This window comes from Cydia strobilella, chromosome 22 (assembly GCF_947568885.1).
Source record: "Cydia strobilella chromosome 22, ilCydStro3.1, whole genome shotgun sequence".
In the NCBI taxonomy this organism is placed as follows: Eukaryota; Metazoa; Arthropoda; class Insecta; order Lepidoptera; family Tortricidae; genus Cydia; species Cydia strobilella.
The window spans coordinates 6,501,402-6,525,198 of record NC_086062.1 but is presented as its reverse complement, the minus strand read 5'-3'; the positions used below and the strand labels follow the sequence as shown (position 1 = coordinate 6,525,198).

Below are 23,797 nucleotides of genomic sequence, written 5' to 3'. Positions count from 1 at the left end.
ATTTTATTCTGTTTTTAGTATTTGTTGTTATAGCGGCAATATAAATACATCATCTGTGAAAATTACAACTGTCTAGCTATCACGGTCCATGAGATACAGCCTGGTGACATACGGACAGACAGACAGACGGACGGACAGCGGAGTCTTAGTAATAGGGTCCCGTTTTTACCCTTTGGTTACGGAACCCTAAAAAGGCAAATAATGCAAGAGGTCTTTTTATCCATCTCCTTAAAGGAAAGTTGTTGCACATATGCAATAGATACGTCTGCATACGAGGTTTTTTTGGGTTGGTCAGTTATCTCTTCTTTTATTCTTATTGACTAATTATTATTTCTCACTAACAATAATAATACATTTCAGGCACAACACACTCTGTTCGCCTGGAGGAGCAGATGGCTTTCTCGGGCTGGATCAACAGTAACCTGGAGAACGACCCCGACTTGAAGCACCTGCTGCCGATCGACGCCGAGGGCAAGCAGCTCTATGAAAAGCTGAAGGACGGTCTCATCCTTTGGTAGGTATAACTTTAAGAACGAGAGCAAATCATCATCGGCTAATAAATAAGTCTAATAACGAATCGATATGCATCAAATCGATCGATTTTGTAGCATCGATCCCAGTAGAACATAGAGCAATAAAGATACAAACACCCTACCTTATAGATTTCTAGCAAATTTTTTAATAACTTTAGTAAAACAACACCTGTTGTTGTTTTTTATAACAAACAGCAAAAAAAATATTTCCCAAACACAAAGATCTTCTTTTCGTCCCGAATGTAAAAATATGTATCCCCATTTAATAATGCCGTAGCGCACATCGAATGCTTAACAGCCGTAATATAACCATTAAAATCATCATATCAATCCGAAAGCCTTTACTAATGACGTAGATTTATCTTTCCAAACAAAAACCGTCGCACATATTCTGAGTCCAATTAACATGCCTCTAGCCAAGTAGCCTAAACCCCAGATATTGGGTTTATCTTATAAGGGCAGAAGCTGCGTGCATATCCTATGTAAAGTGCTACTTGCAATAACAATTGTCTCGTTTACTTATACAGAAAAGATTCAACTGACGCTAACAACTCCCAATTAATCAAATTACCTAAGCCTGATTATTATTATGAAATTTCGGACAAAAAAATGCTTGCAGAAGTTGCGTTAGATTTTTTCCGGGCACCTCTCCCTTGCGATAGTAAACCTAATAAAAAGCTGTTTCACTCCGATAATATAGTGGTACCCTGGTACCCTTATAATATAGCGGTTAAAATGCCCCGTTGATTGATTCAACATGACAAGGTCGTTTCGGGAGTTTATCAAGTGCAAGTTCAAACTCGTTAATTATCTTCGAAATTAAGGTTATCGATGGGTCGCTGGCATATTAATTAATAAACCTATAACAATATCTTCAGTAAAGTGCTATTTTCACCTGTTAGATATTATGATGCAATAGGTAAAAATTAGATGATCAAACGAACTTACCTGAAGTGAAGTTCGATCTTAATTATCTTGTCTTCGCCGAGGAGATTTATCCTTTACATGGTAGTTGTCTAGCTATGCAGCAACCTAACGCACAAGTATTTAGAGTAGAAAGAGAAAACAAGTTTGTTGTCTCTTTCTCTCATCGAATGCTCCCCACGCGCTGCGCTCGGGAGCAGCTTCATTCTTGTCTGTGCGTGCGCACCGACTGCAATGGGCCCGGCTAATGGAGGATTACGAACGGATGCTTCAAGAGGATCGAAGACCGAAGCGTCGACGTATTATATACTCCAGCTCCAGTAGTGAAGAGGAAGATGTGCCACCCGAAGGTTAATATTATAGCCCGTCAGTTCGCCGTTTTTTATTGCTTTTACCGTTGAATTCTTCGGTAAAAGAAATGATACTTTTAATATTTATAAATCCCGTTGTATTCTTCGGGGTAAAAATTGCCTACACATCTATGCGAATAATTCTGTCGCATTCTACGGGCCACTTTTGATATTCAACTTATTACCGTTGAATTCTTCGGTAGAAAAATGTTTGCCCTATACCTACATATCGTTAACCCCGTTGTATTCTTCGGGTTATGGATTTCAAAAGAATATTGGAACAGGCATTATGCGTTTCTTATTATTAATTTGTAAAAATAACGCTTGGCATTTGCCGAGTGCAATAAAGGTTCAGACCGCAAGTGCAGGTTACCCACTATTTTGCAACATTTGATAACCCGTTTAATGCGCGTTAAGTTCATCGCGCGCCGTCTGCCTGTATAATTATTACCTACACTTTTTTATTTATTACGGGTATGTTCGTAAATTGTTACAGAACATCTAAGTCCTACGAATGTGGATGCTGAGGTTATAGAAGAAACTAATCCTGTTGTTGTTCCCGACAATGAAGAGGTCGCGGATAATTTTGACCCAGATTTATTAAAAGTTCTTGGCGAAACGGAATCCGAGCAAGGTGAATTTGGAGTGGACCTGCAACCCGACATCGCCAGTCGTTTCCAACAAATTTTGATAAACGGCTTAAAAAAGGAAACGCGGGAGGAGTTATTGAAAAAATATTTGTTTCCCAGCAATGTGCCTCTGGCTAAAGCTCCTACACTGAACCCGGAGGTAGCAGCGATGCTTGTGGAAACTTGCCGGTTACGGGACAAGCGATTATATGTTAAGCAGGATCAGCTTGGGAAGGCTCTTGCGGCTGTCGGGAAGGCCCTGACATCTTTATTAAAGAAGAGCCCTGACATTCCCGATGTGATATCTACTTTGAATGATGCCGGCAAACTAATCGCCGATTCTCATTATGCGGAAACCGACACCCGTCGATCAGTCATAATCCCTCTTGTGGATAAATCTCTTATTGAATCCTTTAAGGACAGGAAAAGAGATAGTTTTTTGTTCGGTGACAAATTGGGCGACTTAGTAAACAATTCAAAGGGCATAAAGAAGACAAGTCAAATTATACAGGCATCAACATCTGCAAACGCAGGGTTAAACTCGACAGGCCCACCGCCGTATCGACCGCGGCAACAACGAGCCAGGCAATACTACCCGCGTCGTGTCGGTGGGCCGCCGACGACCTACCCTCCGCACCAGTTCGCGAATCGCCGGCGCGAACTACCGATGCGAGCGCCCGGCCGACGTTACCCCCCGCCGCCTCCGCCGCCGCCGCCACCGCGCGCTCGTCGTCACCCGCCGCAGGCGCATCGTTCAACTTATCGGGATCGGGACCGCAATTAGACTTACAGTCTCAGGTACACGCAGGTCGTTTGCGACATTTTTTACCAGAATGGCGTTTGCTTACGAATGATAATTTTATTTTACGTGCTGTTTCAGGATATAAGATCCCATTTGTCACTGAACCAAAACAAGCTTTAAGTGATTATCCAAAAAGACTTTTTTCCAAAAATGAGTTAATTGCAATTAAACAGGAGTTGACGCATTTCATTGAAATTGGGGCAATTAAAAAATGTTTTCCTGTTACTGGACAATTTGTTTCGGATGTCTTTCTAGTACCGAAAAGTGATGGCAGTATGCGCTTTATACTAAATCTCAAAAAGTTAAACAAATTCGTAAATACAGATCACTTTAAGATGGAAGACATTCGAACTGCAACAAGACTAATTTCAAAGGGATGTTTTATGGCTACAATTGATCTGAAGGAAGCTTATCTATTAGTACCAATTCATGATTCTCACCAAAAATACCTACGTTTTTTTGTCGAGGGTTCATTATTCGAGTTTAATGCTTTGCCTTTTGGTTTGTCTGTAGCTCCATACATTTTTACCAAAATATTGCAGCCAGTAATAGGTCACTTAAGGGCTCGTGGTTATAAGTCTGTACGATACCTAGACGATCTGTGTTTATTTGGAGATACGGAAGAGATGTGTATAGAAAACGTCAATCATACAGTTGAGTGTTTAACTCGTCTTGGGTTTGTAATTAATTATAAAAAATGTAAGCTTACACCTTCCACTTCATGTAATTTTCTAGGTTTTGTCCTTAATTCAAAAACAATGACCTTGGAGTTACCTAATTGTAAACGTCTGAGTCTGTTGAAACGCATAAATAATATGCTGCTTACAAAAAGCATACGAATCCGAGATTTTGCGCGTTTCCTTGGTTCGCTTACCGCCGCGTGTCCCGCTATTGCTTACGGCTGGTTATACACCAAGTCTCTTGAACGCGTTAAGTATTTGGCACTATTAAAGAGTAATGACAATTATGATTCGTTTATGTCTGTCCCAGACATTTTGATTGATGATTTAAATTGGTGGAAGAGAAATATATTATCGTCGATTAATCCTATAAAGCACTACAAGTACAAATTAGAAATTTTCACGGACGCCTCAACCACTGGCTGGGGTTCTGCATGTAATGGTGAAAAGACAGGAGGTTTTTGGACCCCATCGGAGAGTTGTAAGCACATTAATTACTTAGAACTCTTAGCAGTATTTTTTGGATTAAAATCTTTTGCTGCAGACTTAAGTTGTTGCGAAATTCTTTTACGCGTGGATAACACCACAGCTATATCATACGTCAATCGCATGGGTGGTATTCAATATCCTCATTTAAATTCGGTATCTAACATGATTTGGAAATGGTGTGAAAAAAGAAATATACATATATTCGCGTCATATATAAAGTCATCATTAAATGTGGAGGCTGATAGTGAATCCCGGAAACTAAACGTTGATACGGAGTGGGAATTAGGAGCGTATGCTTTTGCAAAGGTTGTAGAAACCTTTGGTCAGCCGAAGATTGATCTTTTTGCGTCAAGGATAAATGCGAAGTGTCATTTATATGTGTCTTGGAAAAGAGATCCATTTGCTTACAATATTGATGCTTTTACGATAGAGTGGAGTTCATTTTTCTTTTATGCCTTTCCGCCCTTTTCCTTAATATTGAAGGTTCTAAATAAAATTATAACTGATCAAGCCACAGGCATAGTGATAGTACCACAATGGCCGTCTCAACCTTGGTATCCCTTATTTAAGGCCTTATCTATAGGTGATATATTGATATTGCCTCCTAATAAAAATCTTCTTTCTTCATCTTTCAGACTAGCACACCCGCTTCATCGTCAGCTTTCCCTGGCTGTGAGTGTGTTATCCGGGAAGCCTTCATCAGGCAGGGAATATCATTAGAATCTGCTGATATCATGCTCGCTTCCTTGGCGCAAAATACGAAGTCTCAATATTCTTCTAGTTTACGGCAATGGTGGTCTTTCTGTGAAACTCATAATCACTTTCCCTATGATATAAATGTGTCTTTTCTTTTAAATTTTTTAACAGAATGTTTTAAGTCCGGAGCCTCTTATGGAACTCTTAATAATCATAGGTCAGCGATTTCATTGATTTCTCCTCATAGTGTTGGTCAGGATGAAAAAGTTAAAAGGTTTTTTAAAGGGATATTTAAATTGAAACCCGTGTTTCCGCGTTATAATGTTACTTGGAACCCATGTGTGGTGTTAGAATACTTACAAACCATTGATAATGATACTAATGATTTAGAACAATTAACAAAAAAGTTAGTCATGTTACTAGCACTAGCGTCTGGACAAAGGACCCAAACACTTTCATTAATTCGAATAACAAATATTAAATCGTACAATGATCGAATAATAATCACAGTATCAGATTTGATTAAAACTTCCGGTATAGGCCGTGCTCAACCTGTTTTTAATTTGCGCTTTTTCAATCAAAATTTAAACATCTGTCCACCGACCGTGTTAAAGAAATACTTGTCATTTACGTCGTCTCTAAGACTTGATAATGAAGATCGTTTATTCTTAACTCATAAAAAACCACACAGAGCTGCTTCATCCGAGACTATAGGTCGTTGGATTAAGCAGACTCTGCAGGCTAGTGGCGTCGACACTTCCATATTCGGAGCTCACAGCACGCGGCACGCTTCAACTTCTGCCGCTGCGCGTAATGGTGTAAGTGTCGACGTCATAAGACGGTCTGCTGGTTGGTCTGGGCAATCAGCCGTGTTTGCAAATTTTTATGACAGACCAATTGTTGATTCAAACACAAATTTGTTACCAGAATAATATGTATTAACACATTGTGTAAAAATCGAATACATTATTGTTTATACGTTATATTACTGATGGATTTCTTTTGTGTCCTATTTTATTACCTATTATATTACTCACTACAACATTGAAAATCTGAACATCTACCATGTAAAGGATAAATCTCGGAGGCGAAGACAAGATAATTAGATGATCAAACGAACTTACCTGAAGTGAAGTTCGATCTTAATTATCTTGTCTTCGCCGAGGAGATTTAAGGGCCCTCCCGCCCCTTTTTATCATTTGGTATGAATGTTTATTTTTCCCCTGAAGTTCAATGTTGCTGTTCCTAAATAGTTTCGTCTCTGAAAATAATGAAGCTGCTCCCGAGCGCAGCGCGTGGGGAGCATTCGATGAGAGAAAGAGACAACAAACTTGTTTTCTCTTTCTACTCTAAATACTTGTGCGTTAGGTTGCTGCATAGCTAGACAACTACCATGTAAAGGATAAATCTCGGAGGCGAAGACAAGATAATTGTTGTAGTGGTCCAACTGGTAATGGGAACGTACATAATTTAAATTATGATTCAACTACAAGATCTTTATGATATTTAAATGGAATCGTAATCTAAACATCACTATCAAGAATATGTCTTCGCGGTCTTAAACATTATAATCCTCCTCGTAAAATCACTGTTTTATCTAGCCGCAAAAAATAGTGCCGTAAGAAATGCCAAAAACATTACCAAGTTTTGTTTCTTATAAAACTTTTTCACCTTTTTTTTCAGTAAAGTGATAAACCACTCATGCCCCGACACGATAGACGAGCGCGCCATCAACAAGAAGAACCTCACTCTCTACACCAAACACGAGAACCTCACTCTCGCTCTAGTTTCCTCGCAGGCCATCGGCTGCAACATCGTCAACATCGATGCTCATGACTTGGCCAAAGGTAAGACTACCACACAATATTGTGTGTGATTGCTTTATAAATTAACATTTACTGAGCGTATAGGGTTGGTCCTGCTCATGTCTCATGAATCAACCTGTATATTTTATAACAATTGACTTGTTTCCAGGCAAACCCCACTTGGTGCTGGGTCTGTTGTGGCAGATCATCCGTATTGGTCTGTTCAACCAGATCACCTTGGAGCACTGTCCTGGCCTTACCGAACTGCTTAACGATGAGGTAAGGAAGCTTACAAAAACGCAAAATCTTAAAAAAACACTATCACATCAATGGCACTTATGTCGTGGCCAGATCGTAGAATATGATCATTAAATTTCATGAAATTACATGTAATAACTTCAAGATATGGTTACGTTAGGTTCGATTTTTTAATGTCGCCAACCGATCATTTTATGAAAAGATTGCCAATTTGCCATAGCATGAATCGAATTGTTCATGTGAAGAAAGGAGGGAAGTTACAAGACATTTTTGATTTATGTTATTGATCTATGATTGCTAGTGGAAGATGTATGTATAATTCACTTGTTAGATTGAGCTACCATTCCTATCCGTATACGTATACTATCGCTGCGTCTGTGACGGGCTTTATTTTTTTGTGAAACTTCGGACATTGCTTACTAGCAGAAGTTGCCATGGGTTTTCTCCAGGCATCTCTTTTTTGCAATTTGATGTCTATCGATTTTTTTTATTTGATGTAACTATCTTCCCCAGGAGCGCATCGAGGACCTCATGGCGCTGTCTCCGGAAGCCATCTTGCTGCGCTGGGTGAACCACCAGCTTCAGTCGGCCGGCATCACGCGCCGCTGCACCAACTTCCAGCAGGACGTCGCCGACTCCGAGATCTACTCCTACCTGCTGAAGCAGATCGCGCCGCAGGACGCCAACGTCACCCTGGACGCCCTCAGGGTGAGTCGGACCCACTTACTGTCTGGTCCATCACCAGCTATTGACTGCTCCTGCCTAGTTGCTGTGTCTAATGAAAAACCTTCCTATAGGCATTTAATGAAGAAAAAAAAACAAAAACTAAACTTTTGAGTTATTTCTGGTCAGCTCAGAATCACAAGGACTACCGATTTAAATAAGAAAATAGTTTTTTCCGGAAAGATTGACAGTTTTGTGACTCATTTTTACAAACATTTCGTATGGACCGTTACAAAACTGGCACCTAAATATTGTATGAAAAATTTTGCACAATTTTTTTCCCATTTTGAATCAATAGTCCTCGCAATTATGGGACGAAAGATCCCAAGAGTTGTTACTTCTTAATAAAAAAAAGGTACACTTTTTTCTAAAAACCCTTCTTTTTTAATAGCCTATGTTGTGTCCCACTGCTGGGCGAATGCCTCCCCTGTCTTCCGCCACTCATCACGTCTTTGTGCATGCTCCTGCCAGTGCCACAAAGAGTCCAGGTCGTCTCCTTTTCTGTCTGCCTCTACCTCTTCCCTTCTATAGAACAAAATAACTAAAGCGATATCGTATTCCAGGAACAAGACCTCCTCCGCCGCGCCGAGCTGATGCTGCAGCAGGCCGCCAAGCTCCGCTGCCGCGCCTTCGTGTCGCCCGCCGACGTGGTGGGCGGCGTCTACAAGCTCAACCTGGCCTTCGTGGCCAACCTGTTCAACCAGCACCCCTGCCTGCAGCGCCAGAGCGAGGACGACGCCCAGCTGCACCAGCTGGATGAGACTAGGGAGGAGAAGAGTTAGTATATTATACAAGCTCAACCTGGCCTTCGTGGCCAACCTGTTCAACCAGCACCCCTGCCTGCAGCGCCAGAGCGAGGACGACGCCCAGCTGCACCAGCTGGATGAGACTAGGGAGGAGAAGAGTTAGTATATTATACAAGCTCAACCTGGCCTTCGTGGCCAACCTGTTCAACCAGCACCCCTGCCTGCAGCGCCAGAGCGAGGACGACGCCCAGCTGCACCAGCTGGATGAGACTAGGGAGGAGAAGAGTTAGTATATTATACAAGCTCAACCTGGCCTTCGTGGCCAACCTGTTCAACCAGCACCCCTGCCTGCAGCGCCAGAGCGAGGACGACGCCCAGCTGCACCAGCTGGATGAGACTAGGGAGGAGAAGAGTTAGTATATTATTGGCTGGTGAACCACTAAAACTATGGTGGTTGCTATATAAACGTCTACAAGCTTTGGTCTTTATCTTCGACTCGAGAAATCAGCATGTTTTGCATTCATGGGATGTTGTCATCCCGCTCAATGGCATTATAAATTATAGCATAGCTCTCCATATACCAAATTGGTCGCAGACCAACATGTCATGAAGTGCCTTCGCGGTTTTTGTTAAGTGCGTTTAGTCCGGGCTTCGTCATAATATAGTGAGACGTGAACGTGTCTGCCGGCACACCGACCTCACTTCCCGCCCCGTGCGAGTGAATCGAGAGCGTGTCAACGCACTCCCGCCGGTGAAGTCTAATAAAGCCTCTATATTCAAATTCGGCTACTCGGCTGTACATTAAATAAAAATGAAATGTTCCAGCGTATCGCAACTGGATGAACTCGATGGGTGTGGCGCCGCACGTGAACTGGCTGTACGCCGACCTGACGGACGGACTCGTCATCTTCCAGCTGTACGACATCATCCGCCCCGGCATCGTCAACTGGAAGAAGGTAACTCTTCTGTCCGTCTACTGGACACGTGAGCTGTATGCCGACCTGACAGACGGATACGATGAACCATCTTTTGACATTAGTTACCGCCACTGAATTCAACAGGAACTAGAATGTTTTCTATGAATCAGAAACGTCTGCGAGCGCCACCCTTAAGGCGTTGAAGGAAGGGATGGAAAAATTCTTACACATTTGGTAGGCCTCCGTGGCTCAGTTGGCAGAAGCGATTGGACCGGTGTTCCAATGGTCGCAGGTTCGAGTCCTACCGGAGGTGTAAATTTTTCCTTTAATTTAAAAATTAGCAACTAGTATGTTATGATATCCGGAAATCAAAACGACGGTTGCTGTCATATTCCTATCGCTTTCGTTCGTGCACAGCTGAATGATTGAGTTTGAATGAAAAAATTAAGAAGAAGTCTTTTTATGTGTGCGTGAATTTTGAAAGATCGAACGGTCATGTTCTGATTGATATAATTAGTAATGTAATAAATGTGAATTGTTGTGCAGGTGCATCGTCAGTTCTCTAAGCTGCGCAAGTTCATGGAGCGGCTGGAGAACTGCAACTACGCCGTGGAGCTCGGCCGCCAGCTCGGCTTCTCGCTCGTCGGCATCGCCGGCGCCGACATCAACGAGGGCAACGCCACGCTCACGCTCGGTAACGACACTTCTCCCTCTTCCTAGCGTTTGTCCCCACTTATTGCCCCGGCTCATGGGAGCCTGAGGTCTGCTTGCCGACGAATCAGTAAACTTACGATACTTCACGATATTTTTAACTATTTAAGTCCATCTTAAATACCCAATCGGGAAAAACAAAGAGGCACGGCCGTACCATTCTTTTCTCGAAGCCATTTAGGCCATTTTAAACTTTCTTGTAATTTTGTGGTCGCTCAAGCTAGAACCCTGAATTTTCAGTAAATATAGTTGATATAGGTATTACCCACTCATGAAAATCTACCCTATATACTCATTCCACCATTCCACTTCTATCCAGGATCAATATTTTTGAGAGACCAACATTGGTCAAGAAGGCGTTAGAAAAACCACAAATAAATAAAAAAGTTATTCGTCCATTAATCAGTAATATCGCTTAAGGATGTATGAGATCATTAAAATTAAGATCACTAAAATGAACAATAAGAGTATATTGCGTTACACAGTTGGTATCTGTCAAGGTTCAATTTAAGAGCAACTGAGATGATTTCCAAAAAGTCACAGGTTTACATCCCGCTTGAAGTATTCTTTTATTTTCCCTTGATTTTCTGTATTTGAACCGATAATGTAATATTTCAGCTCTGATTTGGCAACTAATGCGCGCCTACACCCTGTCGGTGCTGACGCGGCTGGCCAACACGGGCAACCCCATCATCGAGAAGGAGATCGTGCAGTGGGTCAACAACAAACTGGCATCCGCCGGCAAGAATTCATCCATCAAGAGCTTCCAGGTTAGTTTGAGCCACCGATTTAGACCACAAGGTGGCAGACCCTCCGTTGATCCCTTATGATTGTGTTTGGACTGTAGAGGAACGTGGAAGGTCTTGCATTGGCGTTTATAACTTGGGCAGTATCAGAAAGTTTCATTACCATCATCATACGTCAAGTCCCATCCCACTTATATTCGGCGATGTTTTGTCCTTGGATCGCATCAATTAGATAAACCAATTAAAATTCAAAAACCATCTGTACCTGTGTGAATAGGTTAATAATTTATCGATTTCACGCCCGTTGTCCTAAAAGACAGAATTACTAATAAGTAAAAAATATATGTAAATTGTACTTTCCCTTACAAATTATTAAAATGACAAAACACACTTGAATGACATGTCAATGACAGTGCAATGACTAGATGTTAAACAATATCGACGGAGGCTCAGAGACCAAAAGTTTACAAAATCGTCATGTTTCAGGATGAGGTGCTCGCGGACGGCAAGGTGGTGATCGATCTGATCGACGCCATCAAGCCTGGAGCTATCAACTACGATCTGGTGCTACCTGGTGGCAAGGAAGAGGTATTGTTATATTTATTTTCATTTTTCATGCTTTGAAGTGGGTCTTTCTGTTGATACGTTTCTGCTAGAGAAAGTATTTTACATTCCTCGTATTATACGAAATGAAAAGTAGTGTTTAACTCGGGTGAAAGGCACCATTTCAGTCTCGGACTCTTGGCACTCGAACACACCTCGACTGAAATGAGTGCCTTTCATTCCTTGTTAACAATCTACTATTGTTCTCATTTAGAATTGTCGTAATTGTCTGTTTACGAGAAAAGATATCTCGTGGGAAATTCTATTCGTTGACACGTTAAAAAGTGCTAAAATAGGGTACTCTACATTTTTTTATGAATGGTATCGGTCGATCAGGTTTGTTTTGAGGATCAAATGTCTGTATGGGACCCGTTGTCTTAAAGGAATACAAAAGTCACAAATGATGGTCAAAGTCTGGCACCCGCACTTTACTGACGAAACGCTTCATACAAAATGACATTACATCGTGACGTCAGCATGTAACGACGCTATCGCTTAGAAGAGTTAGAAGCCGTCAGTGAAATATTGCGTTTATGCCGTTTATGTATATTGTTGCCGTACATTTTTTTTTAATTAAAATGTAAGGAATGGTACCATTATTTTTTTCCTTAACTTTGATGTATTTGTTTATTAAACCCATTTAGTTTTTAGGTTTCCAATTTATTGTGATAAATTGCTCATTGTCTATCTATTTGACTAGATTTAGTTTAAAATTCAACATGTGGAAAATACCCTATTGCAACTCCAATATTTGTCAATTTTACGTTTCTTAGTATGTTTTTGCTTACGACCAATTCTGATATGTATTGACAGGAGAACCTTGCGAACGCGAAGTACGCCGTGTCCATGGCGCGCCGTTGTGGGGCCCGCGTGTACGCGCTGCCCGAGGACATCACGGAGCGCAAGCCCAAGATGATCATGACCGTGTTCGCCTGCCTCATGGCGCTCGACTACATACCCACCATGGACGCGCCTGTACACGCGTAAGTCACCACGGGCATCGGGGAAAAACGGCAGGGTCAACTACTTCTGTTGGCACTTGGATCCTCCGAGTCCCAAGGACGCGATATTGCTTTGGTAAAGATACCTCTAAGAGCATAGGCGTCTAGTCAAGTCTATGGCTGCTCGACGCAACGTCGGCGCAACTGCGTAGCGACGCCATTTTCCATAGCGCTAACGACGCCGAATGTTAAATTCTCGAAATGACATTGTCAATGGCTGAGACTTGATTAACTTCCGAGCACAGAAGAAATAAAAACCTTAGTTTGTCTAGTCTTTTTGGGACGCAATATCGCATCCTCCGGACTCTAAGGGTTAAAATAAGCTTGTTCAGACGCGAAATGAATTCACGAACATTAAAATGAATAACAAAAATATCAACAATAAGTAAGTTGACCAATCGCTTCAACTCTTAGTTCCATTGAGATTGCGAGAAATTAAAGCAAATTGGTTGAAAAAATTGCATCAGGCACCCAACTGTACGCTTAAAACTTTTACTTGTTTTACCATCATTCTGCGTACTTCATGAATCTCACTGGTACCAAGATTTGGACTGAAAATAAGTCATTACCCCAATTTATACGTAATTATACTATTTTCGAATGCTGGAAAAAATTGGGATTTGGTGACCCAAATCTGTGATTTCGTCTAGAGTGCATTTAGATAATGGCAAATCAAATTTAAACAAACGTAAGGGACTATTTTCACTATTCTGCGTTTATTTTATGAAGTATAAGAATTATCTAAATGCACTCATGAAATGGTCAATTGACTAGTTGTTTTGTATGGTATTGTATTGTCTGTGACAATTGCTCGCAACTTTTTAGAGACTGTTTTGATACCACTATAATGTTTGTAACATTTTTGTATGGAAGTCTCTACTGAGTTTTGGTTAAGGTATTGTGAAACGTTTTGTATGTCTTTGATATATGTATCACGATTAATCATTCAATCCATTTTATTGTACGCAATAATCATGTTTAAAAAATCATATTCATGTTTATCTGTGCTAAAGTTTTATTTGTTTACTCGTATTCATTGATATAAATAAATGATCCTGATTAAAGTAAATAATGATAATAAAATATACACTTTTAGACTAAGCAATGGGCTTGGAATGTACTTGGAGTCAAGTATCCGTCTCGTTTTCAATTAAAAGGTGCCGCATTGTCGCTTGCCATAAGGACGCTCTGACAGGTTATTCGTATAAAGATACAAGCTAATTTCGTCCTTATGGTAAGCGATAATGAGGTACCTTTTGTTTGATAACGTGATATTTTATTACAAAACTGGCCAACAATATAATTGAAACGTTATATTTAATAACCCACCTAAATGGTACAAGCAATATTATAGACGATTTTCCGCCACCGCTCATGAATATGAAAATTCATTTATACCGATCATTTTATACAGTTTTATTATGTAAGTATTTGCTGTACGGTTCAACTCATAGTCAGATACAGATGTAGTGAACAATCCTTTGTCATCGTATTTTCTCGGAAGCGCTCGTGTTTGTCATGCTACTTCAGTCAACCTCAGTGCTTTTTGTACTGAGGTTGACTGAAATAGCAACACATTCGTGCGTTTCCGTGAAAATACGATGGTAAAATATTGTTCACTACATGTGTACGATATTTTGTGTCACACTCACTTAGTATGGGGAACAATAGTGTCATGACACTTGTTAGTTAACCGCACAGCATGGTTAAGGTAATTTGTGATGTCCTGGGAAATTTATTTAAATTGATTTAAAATAAAATATATCCCCATTCCAATTGTATCAAGGATAACAATTAAATCAATTTAAATGAAGAAATTGCTCGCGAGCCGGGAATTATATTAAGTATATATAAATAATATGTGTAACAATGTAAGTTAAGGGTAACTTATTTAATATTAGGCCTAGGCCTTTCAAGATATAGCGCTAACTGTACTCTACAACCCTACATTGTCTGACCTAAATTGGTAAATATTATTTCAATTACTTCAGAAAACCTCGTTTTATGTCTTATTGACGTTTTAAAAAGTTTGATTTTTAAAAATTATGGGAACAATTTTTTTGTACTATTTCTACCTTGAAAATAAACTGGTGGAAATAGTATGTTTTTAGATTAGACTGATAGCTAAAATATACATGAGGGTTGCAGTGAGTTGCCAACGCCGCTGTAGTCAAGCGAACGGCTTACACTAGTACTTGTACTTATCAATTAGTATTACGATGTGTCAATGTTTTATACACTTATACAACGAACTTGCTTTCAAGATTGCTTTGCGGTTAAGATTCTAGTTTACTTTGTAGGCTGATAGTTTTTTGATTCTGATATTTTTTGGCTTCCAAACAAAGTTATCATTCTTATAAAGGGTGTTATGTTATTGTTTTAGACATATACTGTGTTTATATTAGAGGTTTAATTTTATCGTGAGTTAGAACATTTAGCTCAAGCACGTAACGATGTCCTAGATAAAACACATAATTATAACTTAACTACGGATAACAATAATTTACTTAGTCAATATATTTTGTGCTAATTTACACTTAGTATACAATCAAAATTATAACGGTAATAACTTGTAAGATAACGTTATTATTTAAGCATTTTCAGGTTAAAGTAAATATACTATCAAAAGATTAAGTTAACTCTCTAATTTTAATAAGTATCTGCTCTAAAACAGCTTGTGTGGGAATTGGCAATAACGTGAATGTGGATTTGTGTATGTTTAAGATAGAAGACCCTTTTTTTATGACGACCGACATAAAAACTACATTCCTAACACAATAGGCATTCCCTTTGGCATTTCTACCATTATTTTATAAAAATTATAAATTCCCTAATAAAACAATATATATTTAATTTTTGAATGTATATTTGGTAAGTTATTTTAAGTCTTGTGAAATATTTTTGTAGAGCATTTTATTGGGGACTTTCCCTCGGGAGACAACGATTTAATTTTACTATATTTTTAATTGTAAATTTTTATTTTGTTAAGATTTTTATTATGAAAAATATTACTTTATTACCGATATTTTAGATTTATTTAATCAAACGGATCAATTCGCTTGATATTCCATTTTATTTGACTGCTTTATGACAGAAGGGTCCTACATTTTGTATCGACATAGATTATGCGCTAGGGTCACTTATGTATGGACAAATGTAAGCTGATTAATGAATAATAAAACGGAATTGGTAAAGCTAAGGACGTATTTTATTTGAGTGCTCTTCTCTTCATTCTCACTAGTCTCCAATTTTTATTCTATTATGGCTTGGGTGCTTTCATTTCTTGTTGTGAGTGTCGCCTTCGTAAATGTTGGTATGTTTCAATGTCATTCATCTTTTAAGTTCCCCGTGATGAAATCTGTAGAAGGTAAGCAATATCTATCTACTTGCTTTTAGGTGTATCCACTTATTGACGTGCATCGGTCGCTGACGTCGGTCGAGCGTACGAATAAACACAACGTCCTGGACGGCACAGCGACGCCGACATCCGCGTCAGAGGGCCTATCGCGAACATCGAAAATGGAACATTTCGAGCAACTATCTCTTTTCTCTCTAACCATGCCTTAATTGGAGTAAAAGAGACAGATGCTCGAGATTTTCGATGTTCACGGTTATAGCCTAGATTTTGCACGTCGGTCCCGCTCGTCAGCGTTTTGTGCGTCGATCACACACCACATGACCACATCACGCTATCAATGTGCGCTCACAATAAAGCTGACCGGCTGGCTGTATTGCGCAGACTCGCAATTAAAATCGGTTTCGTTCTGCGGGACTTTTCTTTATCATAAGCGAAGTTAGTTGCATAAGCGGACCCCAGGTTCACATGAGCCCTTAAACCCTAGCAAGATGATGATGATTGATGAAGCAACCGACGGTACGTTCGACCACATCAGCGATCGACCAATCCAACCCTAAAGGATTTGCCACACTGGATGCGTTCTGCGGGACGCGGTCAGGTCAAACTTCAACTTCAAAGGTTGATGTCAATGTTGTTCATACATAATGCGGGTTTGACCTGACCGCTGACCGCAGAACGCATCCAGTGTGGCAAATCCTTAAAAGCTTTTATTTCTTCCTACGCTGACATTGGACCTCGTATGGAAATATTTTCTGGATTAAATAATTTCATTCATTCATTCATTCATCGTTCTCTTCACTATCAAATCTATCAATACACTTCTATTTCCATTACAAATTCCTCACAGGTCGCAACCGGCGGCGTTCCTCGACGACTCCCTAGAGGTCGAGATAATCGAGGAGAGTTTCGACGAAGCACCCGAGTCCTACATCGACCAAAACCTGGTGGACGAGGCCGAACCCGAGTCCTACATCGACCAGAACCTGGTAGAGTTAGGCGAGTTTGAGGACTCTGGCCTGGGCTCGCCAATGGACAAACCTCCACTGCCGCCCAAGCCTTTGATGAATAGATCCGCGTCTGTCAATTCTACTACGTATAATTTTGCTAAAGACTAGCAGAATTTTAACAATTCCATACACAAATTCGTACTAGTAAGATTACGAAGAATTTCCATTCCTTTATGAATGATGCATTTTTTACTAGTTATATATATCTAACGGGTAGTTAAACTTAGGTACTTTTATCAGTTGTATCTAGTAAGTAATGTTGCGTTGCGAAATGCAATTGGAACACCGAACAACGACTACTACTAAGAATTAGGGAAAACCTCACTACATCCCCTTTGAGAATTCGTGGTAGTAAAAGTGGGAATAAGCTGTTCAATTTGCAGATACATTTATGAGATGTTTAATTGTTTTAGTATATTATTTATTTTATTTGCTAGCACTATTGTAGTCTCCTATAGGAGTAAAGCAAAGAGGATAAAGAAGATATTATAGAGCGGTACTGTCATAGTAAATTTTGTAACCACAGTAAATTCACTGCCATCTATCGACACACTTTAAAACTAAAAATGAAGATTTATAAAAATACGATAAAATCTATTTAAACATGGATAAATGATTTTTTTAATTTGCATTAATTATTTTTATTATTTTGACCCATGTTCTTTCACTGATATGCGTTAAAATGGTTAAATATCAAACGAAACCGTCAACGCCCTCTATACGAGAGTAGGCCAAAGGTAGTAGCGACATCTGATCGAGAATCAAATTTTCGAGGCACGTTTTTTTCTTAGACTGTCCATCTATCTATTACGGAGTTATATCTATCTTTGGAGTAAAGGGATCAAGGGATGTCGTAGGTACGTAATGGGAATCGAATTTATATAATTTTGTTTTTATTTTATTTATGCAGAAATTTTATTCTTAGTTAATAAGCAAAGTTTTAATATACGATTTTTCACTTTTATTACGCTTATTTATTTCTTCCTTCACGAATGTAAAACATAATAAGAATCTGTAGGAGCAACGTGTCTTGCTATTTCAGTCAGTCTCGGTACAAAAAGTACTGAGGTTGACTGAAGTACACACACATGACAAACTGACATGAATACGAACGCTTCCGAGAAAATACGATGGAAAACAATTATGCACGACATCTGTACCAAAACGGAGTCAATTATCGGGTTCTCGGGTAATTCTCTCCTCCTGCTCTGTAATCCGTCAACGGCCGGTTTTTTGCCCTTCCGGATAAGTGAGTTCCTTTCCTACTTACTAAACCTAAGTATATTATTAGGCGTAGCGTTTATAGGGTTAATTCGGGTCTATTGTTTCCCATAAAGTTTTAAGTCATAATGTATAGTTTGTCCGGATTTTCGTTAGTCATAATTAGGTTTTTCTCAGAAACGTAACCTTTTTAAGGATTGCCATAAAACAAACCTAACCTATCTATAGGATAACCTTACAAATATCCTGAAAAGTTAACAGTTTCAGAATTATCACTAATGATAATCTGACCATCAATACATTATGACTCAATAATTATGTCAAACAAAGGGGGGAGGGGAAGGGATGGAAGAATTAACCCATTTACAAATTCGGGAACACGAGGAGATACAATAGACCAAATAGAGAATAGATAGATAGTTTATACATGAGATAACGTATAGGTGAAAACATGGCAAAAAATCATTGTTTATAGAAAACTGAGTTTAATAGTTTGTGATAATTTAATTCATTCAATCCATAGCCGGCAACAAAATGTACAACATCTGATTGTCATCCAATGCAATGTACAACTTCACTTCGATAGGCGAGCACGATACAAAACAATAAAACTAATGTGATACAACGTAAAGAACTAAGGCCCTACCGCGGAAATGGAAATTTCGTTATCTGCCTATCTATCGCTCGAATAAGCAAGAGTGATAGAGACAGATAATGAAATTTCGCTGTTTGCGGTAGGCCCGCTGCTTCACCAGAGAGTAGAAAGTTATATTAGAGTGCCAAAGTGACCGACACTTCGAATGAGATTCAAAAATGTCTTTGTATATTTACAATTCAGCAATTTTTAGCTTGTTTTTTTTTTCTTCGAATTTATTTAGTCTTCTATAACTGTCTAGTCTCAACTTTAACTGTTTTCACAACTAAAATAAATAATTATCATTAATAAATAATTTAATTGATTCAATGTATTTAAAAAATTTCATTAATTTAAAATCTTCGTTAACCAAACTTTAGAAACTCTATTCTCGCCCTTGAAATAGACATAGGATGTGAAATAACTAATTGTCATAGATTTCTTCATAATTTACATAAGGGAGACAATGTCAGGTATATTTTTTTTCCTATGAGAGTGAACCAAAGAAAGGAATATAATTAAAATAATCTATTTTATTTATTTATATGAATAGGTACCCATATTAAAGCATAAACGAGTTACAAGTATATCGAAGTAAAAATTGTTATATGCATATTACTATAATAGATGTGTCGAGACATGTCAAAACTCTCTTGGTTCACTGAGTTTAAAAAAAAATTAATAAATAAAATATGTGTTTTTTGATTGAAACATTGTATCGTGTTGTTAATATTATAACACATTGCTATAATAGGTACCTTGATGTCCATTCTCACATAACACAATAATGAAGTCCAACAATTAATTAGCTGTATATAACAATAATTTATTTGCCATTTCGTTCGTAAGCACAACATTTACATTCGTCAACAACATGCGAGGAGCCAATAAACGTCACAAAAATAAACTTATTCAGAACAAAATGTAAATAATATGTACATAATTACATCGACAACTTAACGATCAACCGCATCAAAACCTCAATAGTTTGTACATCGCAACAACGCTGCTCAACTCGGCGATTTAGACTAAAAATCTAGTTTTAAAGTATTGGCTATGTTCATACTCGCTATTCCGTAAGAAATTTTGGAATGTATTCGCTTTAAAAATATCAATATCGTATTGTTTAGTTTATTAATAAAAAGATTTTCCTAGTAGCATAACACAGAGTGCGGACGCTCGCAGGACTATTCTATTCTAAAATACTGGACATTTTTATTAAGTCCTTGCTTGATGTTCATTACGAACACAACTGATCTCTTCAGACATCTTATTGTTGTAGATATCAATGAATATATTTCTTTGATGTGCTAATCGTTTCAAGTGACTTTTTACAGTTTTTACCCTAGTATATTATTGCTAACCGTTGATTAAGACACTTGAATAATCATATTAATGAGAGAAATAACTGCATTCACTAAAATACTACGTCGTATCGTGTAATTGTGTGCTGGCCCGCACTCCGCGCTAGAGGATATTTCGCTAAATATACATATGTTATTTTATTCTGCATTTTTAATATTAAAAATTGACTACAACATCCACAGTTGCTAAAAAATTACAAAGATTACAGTACTGCAATTAAAAGTATGCGCTTCGTCAATCGTTGTTCCTCAAAGGTTTTTGACATCTGCCTTTGACATGGAGATGGCAATTATTGCTAAGGCGTATATTACGAATCGTAGTACTGTATATGAGCAGTAACGCGCCGTCTACCGCCTAAAGCCTTCCGTAAAAAAAATATTCACAATTTTTTAAAAACTAATGTGATGGCAACTTACCTTTCCCGTAAAAAAAAGTATTTACAGTGTGCTACATCTGTTTGCCTGGAAACTCGCCGTTGCGGATAAATTATTTGATATAAAATTACTACTACCGCCAAGTTTCCAGAAAAACTAGATAAATAAAATGTCCGCCACCTACGATAATGAAGAAAGGATTGTGATAAATTTGACGCTTGAATTCGAGATTTTGACTAAAATTCTAGCCTCGATTAGAGACGCAGGTAGCGAGCAACCAACTACTGACCTGTCGGGCCCAGCCCGTGTACAAAACATTGTTTAATATACTAAATCGCAACTAAAGTAAAGAGCTATGAATATCACTGTTACATGTCGAGGCAGCTCTCTTGGCTGCCATAGTCTACTATAGCCGACGACGAAATAGACGCCTGTTTTAGTGAAATAACAACCTATTGTGAGTTGACACAAGGTCGCTTTTTATATAACACGGCGTTTGACATATTTTCGCGTTGACAAAACTTTCCAAAAGTTTACGTAAGTAATTTTAGTATCATGCGATGATGCCTCTGTACATTTTGGCTAAACATTATGTATATTTGAGCATTCATGACACTAAAACATCTTTAGTAGCGTGGGATAAACATTCAAACAGTAAAAATAGGACAATGTTAAGCTAGCTACCTTACTACTACATTGCAAAATGAATTCATTCATTCATTTGCTTAATAATACAACGTTGTATGCTATTGAATACAAATGAATACAAAAGCAACTTTGTTATGTGCGAAATAAAGTTTACATTTATTTGACACCACGCCACTACAAAAACTACACGTTTAATTATAAAATAAAACACAAGTTGGTATCAGTAAAAAATAATATAAAAACCATACATTCTAATTAGCCCCGCTTGTATTCTATTTTACAATGTAACAGTTAAAGGTATGTCAAAGTATTGTCAAAAATATTTTTATCATTGATACAAATATCAAATGTTCAATTACACATGTCATTTGTTTGATATATCAACAGTTGTTATAAATGAATAGTCAAATTGAGTTAATCAGATGATTCAATTATGTCAAAAATAATCGTCAAATTTCACTTTTCATTAACAACAACCGGAATATAATTAACTTATCATACGTATGTCAACAATTTCGTCCATGTTACATATATTTTGCCGACAAAATGACAAAATAAACAGGACTAAATTGCAATATTTTACCTAATTCACCAATAACGCCGAATGGGTTTAGTTAACCACATAACGCATTGCATTCATACCTGTAGTGAAAAAAAAACAAAATTAAACAAAACTTAAATAAAAATAACAAATTTGAAATAATTATTGCAATTACGTCCAACAAATATTTTACATGGATTTACTATACATATATTGAATTTATAAATACTATATTGATATGATTTATGTTTATAAGTCTGCTATAACTATTATACATACATATACAATATTGTACATACAAAGCGTCTTGGATGTGAAAAGTATATAAAATAATTATGATCATATCAGACAAACTATAAAAATAATAGTATAAAAATTACACGTAAAATAACTAATTATATTTTTAACACTATCATCTCTATAGAACCAAGGACAAGTATTACGGAACGAAACATCAAACTTCTTTCTGTTTCTTCCTAGTATAATAGAAAACCTTCGCAACTCAAGCTAAAAAAAACACTCTTAGAAGTGGTCATAAAGAGCTTGTTTCAAGAATTCAAGATTTTGTCTTTTAGCAAAGTCCCGTTGATTTTGTAAAATGCGTCAAATCTTGATAGATGATATAGATGTTGCTATACGGCTCCATACATTATGCGATAACTCTGGTTATTCAAAGTTGACGTTTGACCAAACACCACAAAACATACGGCACAGTAAAGCGCCATCTGGTTTCGATTTTCAAACAAGGGGGGCACGATTTTTTTCTCAGATTTTACCTCTCTATTGCAATCAACAACTCTTTAATTTAGCCTCTAGTTGCTATGGTTTCGTCACGATCTAAAAACAGTCCAGAAGTTTCAAGTCCCGTTACCCCAAACCACAACCCCGTACGGCGATCTCGCGTGGAAGTACCCATTACCTGTCATGGTGCTTGTCGAGGAGGTACTCCTTGAGCCGCCTCACCAGGTGCTCGGAGAGCTGCGTCACCTCCGGCCATTGTTTTAGGACCATCACGCCCACCATTACGGCTAAGCTTGTTGTTAGAACTCGGACTCTGGAATTGTAATACAAAGTTATAGTCAATGTTAAGTTAGTTGTAATACAAAGGTATAGTTAGATTTAATGGTAACGGTGACATGAAGTTGTGACATGGTTGAATTTATGTTGAAATGGTTTATATGACAATATTGCGCGGGCAAGAATATATAACGTATATTAATTTTATGAGTGATTATGAATGAACTTGTAGTTTATATATAGCTATTTTTGTACTTTACAGTTAGATCCCACACACACACACACACACATACAACACAAATTAGCTTTTTGAATATTATAGATACGCATGCGAAGTTTTTTTTAGTAATTCATGCATTTGCTCTCTGAATTAAACATTTGGTGAAGTACAACTGCTGATAATTATGCCATAATTATGATGTCATTTTAGACTATTTTTATTTTTTTTCAATTAACATAAGTTTATTTATAAAGAAAATCTTAAAAAAATAATATTTAGTTACATGTAAAAAATCCGCAACGCAAGCTTCGTCAGGTGGCTACAAATGCAAATCAGCAACATGCTTCGTCCTAAAAATACCAATGATGATATCCGCAACAGGCTTCACTTTTTTTTTTTTTGACTAGACTATTTTTAGAAGTCTGCTCTTTTTTTGTTAAGATTATTACACATAGGTACCTAGTGCGCAGGAAGGGCATGGCCACGCCGGCGATGGTGGCCATGAGCAGCAGCGCGAGCTGCAGCAGCGTGAGCGCGACGTTGAGCAGCTTGACCAGCAGTGGTGAGACTTACCTAGTGCGCAGGAAGGGCATGGCCACGCCGGCGATGGTGGCCATGAGCAGCAGCGCGAGCTGCAGCAGCGTGAGCGCGACGTTGAGCAGCTTGACCAGCAGCGCGAGCTGCAGCAGCGTGAGCGCGACGTTGAGCAGCTTGACCAGCAGTGGTGAGACTTACCTAGTGCGCAGGAAGGGCATGGCCACGCCGGCGATGGTGGCCATGAGCAGCAGCGCGAGCTGCA

At 38.5% G+C, this 23,797-nt stretch overlaps 3 protein-coding genes and 1 non-coding gene across 4 annotated transcripts in view; 3 read left to right on the top strand and 1 right to left on the bottom strand.

Annotated features, from left to right (window-relative positions):
- LOC134751455 (plastin-1) overlaps nt 1-17,942 on the top strand; it is a 61,993-nt gene extending 44,051 nt beyond the window's left edge. Inside the window, exons 5-15 of the mRNA XM_063686863.1 lie at nt 361-514; nt 6,787-6,950; nt 7,078-7,187; nt 7,680-7,874; nt 8,453-8,666; nt 9,461-9,591; nt 10,099-10,246; nt 10,882-11,033; nt 11,496-11,597; nt 12,426-12,595; nt 16,819-17,942. Of these exons, the coding sequence (XP_063542933.1) occupies nt 361-514; nt 6,787-6,950; nt 7,078-7,187; nt 7,680-7,874; nt 8,453-8,666; nt 9,461-9,591; nt 10,099-10,246; nt 10,882-11,033; nt 11,496-11,597; nt 12,426-12,595; nt 16,819-17,086 (1,808 nt within the window). The 3' untranslated portion in view covers nt 17,087-17,942. The remainder of the gene's footprint in view (nt 1-360; nt 515-6,786; nt 6,951-7,077; nt 7,188-7,679; nt 7,875-8,452; nt 8,667-9,460; nt 9,592-10,098; nt 10,247-10,881; nt 11,034-11,495; nt 11,598-12,425; nt 12,596-16,818) is intronic.
- On the top strand, nt 1,705-3,561 carry LOC134751590 (uncharacterized). The gene is made up of 2 exons (XM_063687064.1): nt 1,705-1,807; nt 2,304-3,561. Exons 1-2 carry the CDS (start codon nt 1,705-1,707, stop codon nt 3,218-3,220), a joined length of 1,020 nt encoding a protein of 339 aa, XP_063543134.1. The 3' UTR covers nt 3,221-3,561.
- Trnat-ggu (transfer RNA threonine (anticodon GGU)) lies at nt 9,791-9,865 on the top strand. Its single transcript has one exon. It is a non-coding gene; the product is annotated as a tRNA-Thr (tRNA).
- A 1,696-nt stretch (nt 17,943-19,638) lies between the features above and the next one.
- The window catches only part of LOC134751456 (transmembrane and coiled-coil domains protein 2), a 57,336-nt gene continuing 53,177 nt past the window's right edge, over nt 19,639-23,797 (bottom strand). Inside the window, exons 18-19 of the mRNA XM_063686864.1 lie at nt 22,681-22,815; nt 19,639-21,862 (exon numbers count right to left, since the gene is read on the bottom strand). Coding sequence (XP_063542934.1) covers nt 21,835-21,862; nt 22,681-22,815 — 163 coding nt within the window. The 3' untranslated portion in view covers nt 19,639-21,834. The remainder of the gene's footprint in view (nt 21,863-22,680; nt 22,816-23,797) is intronic.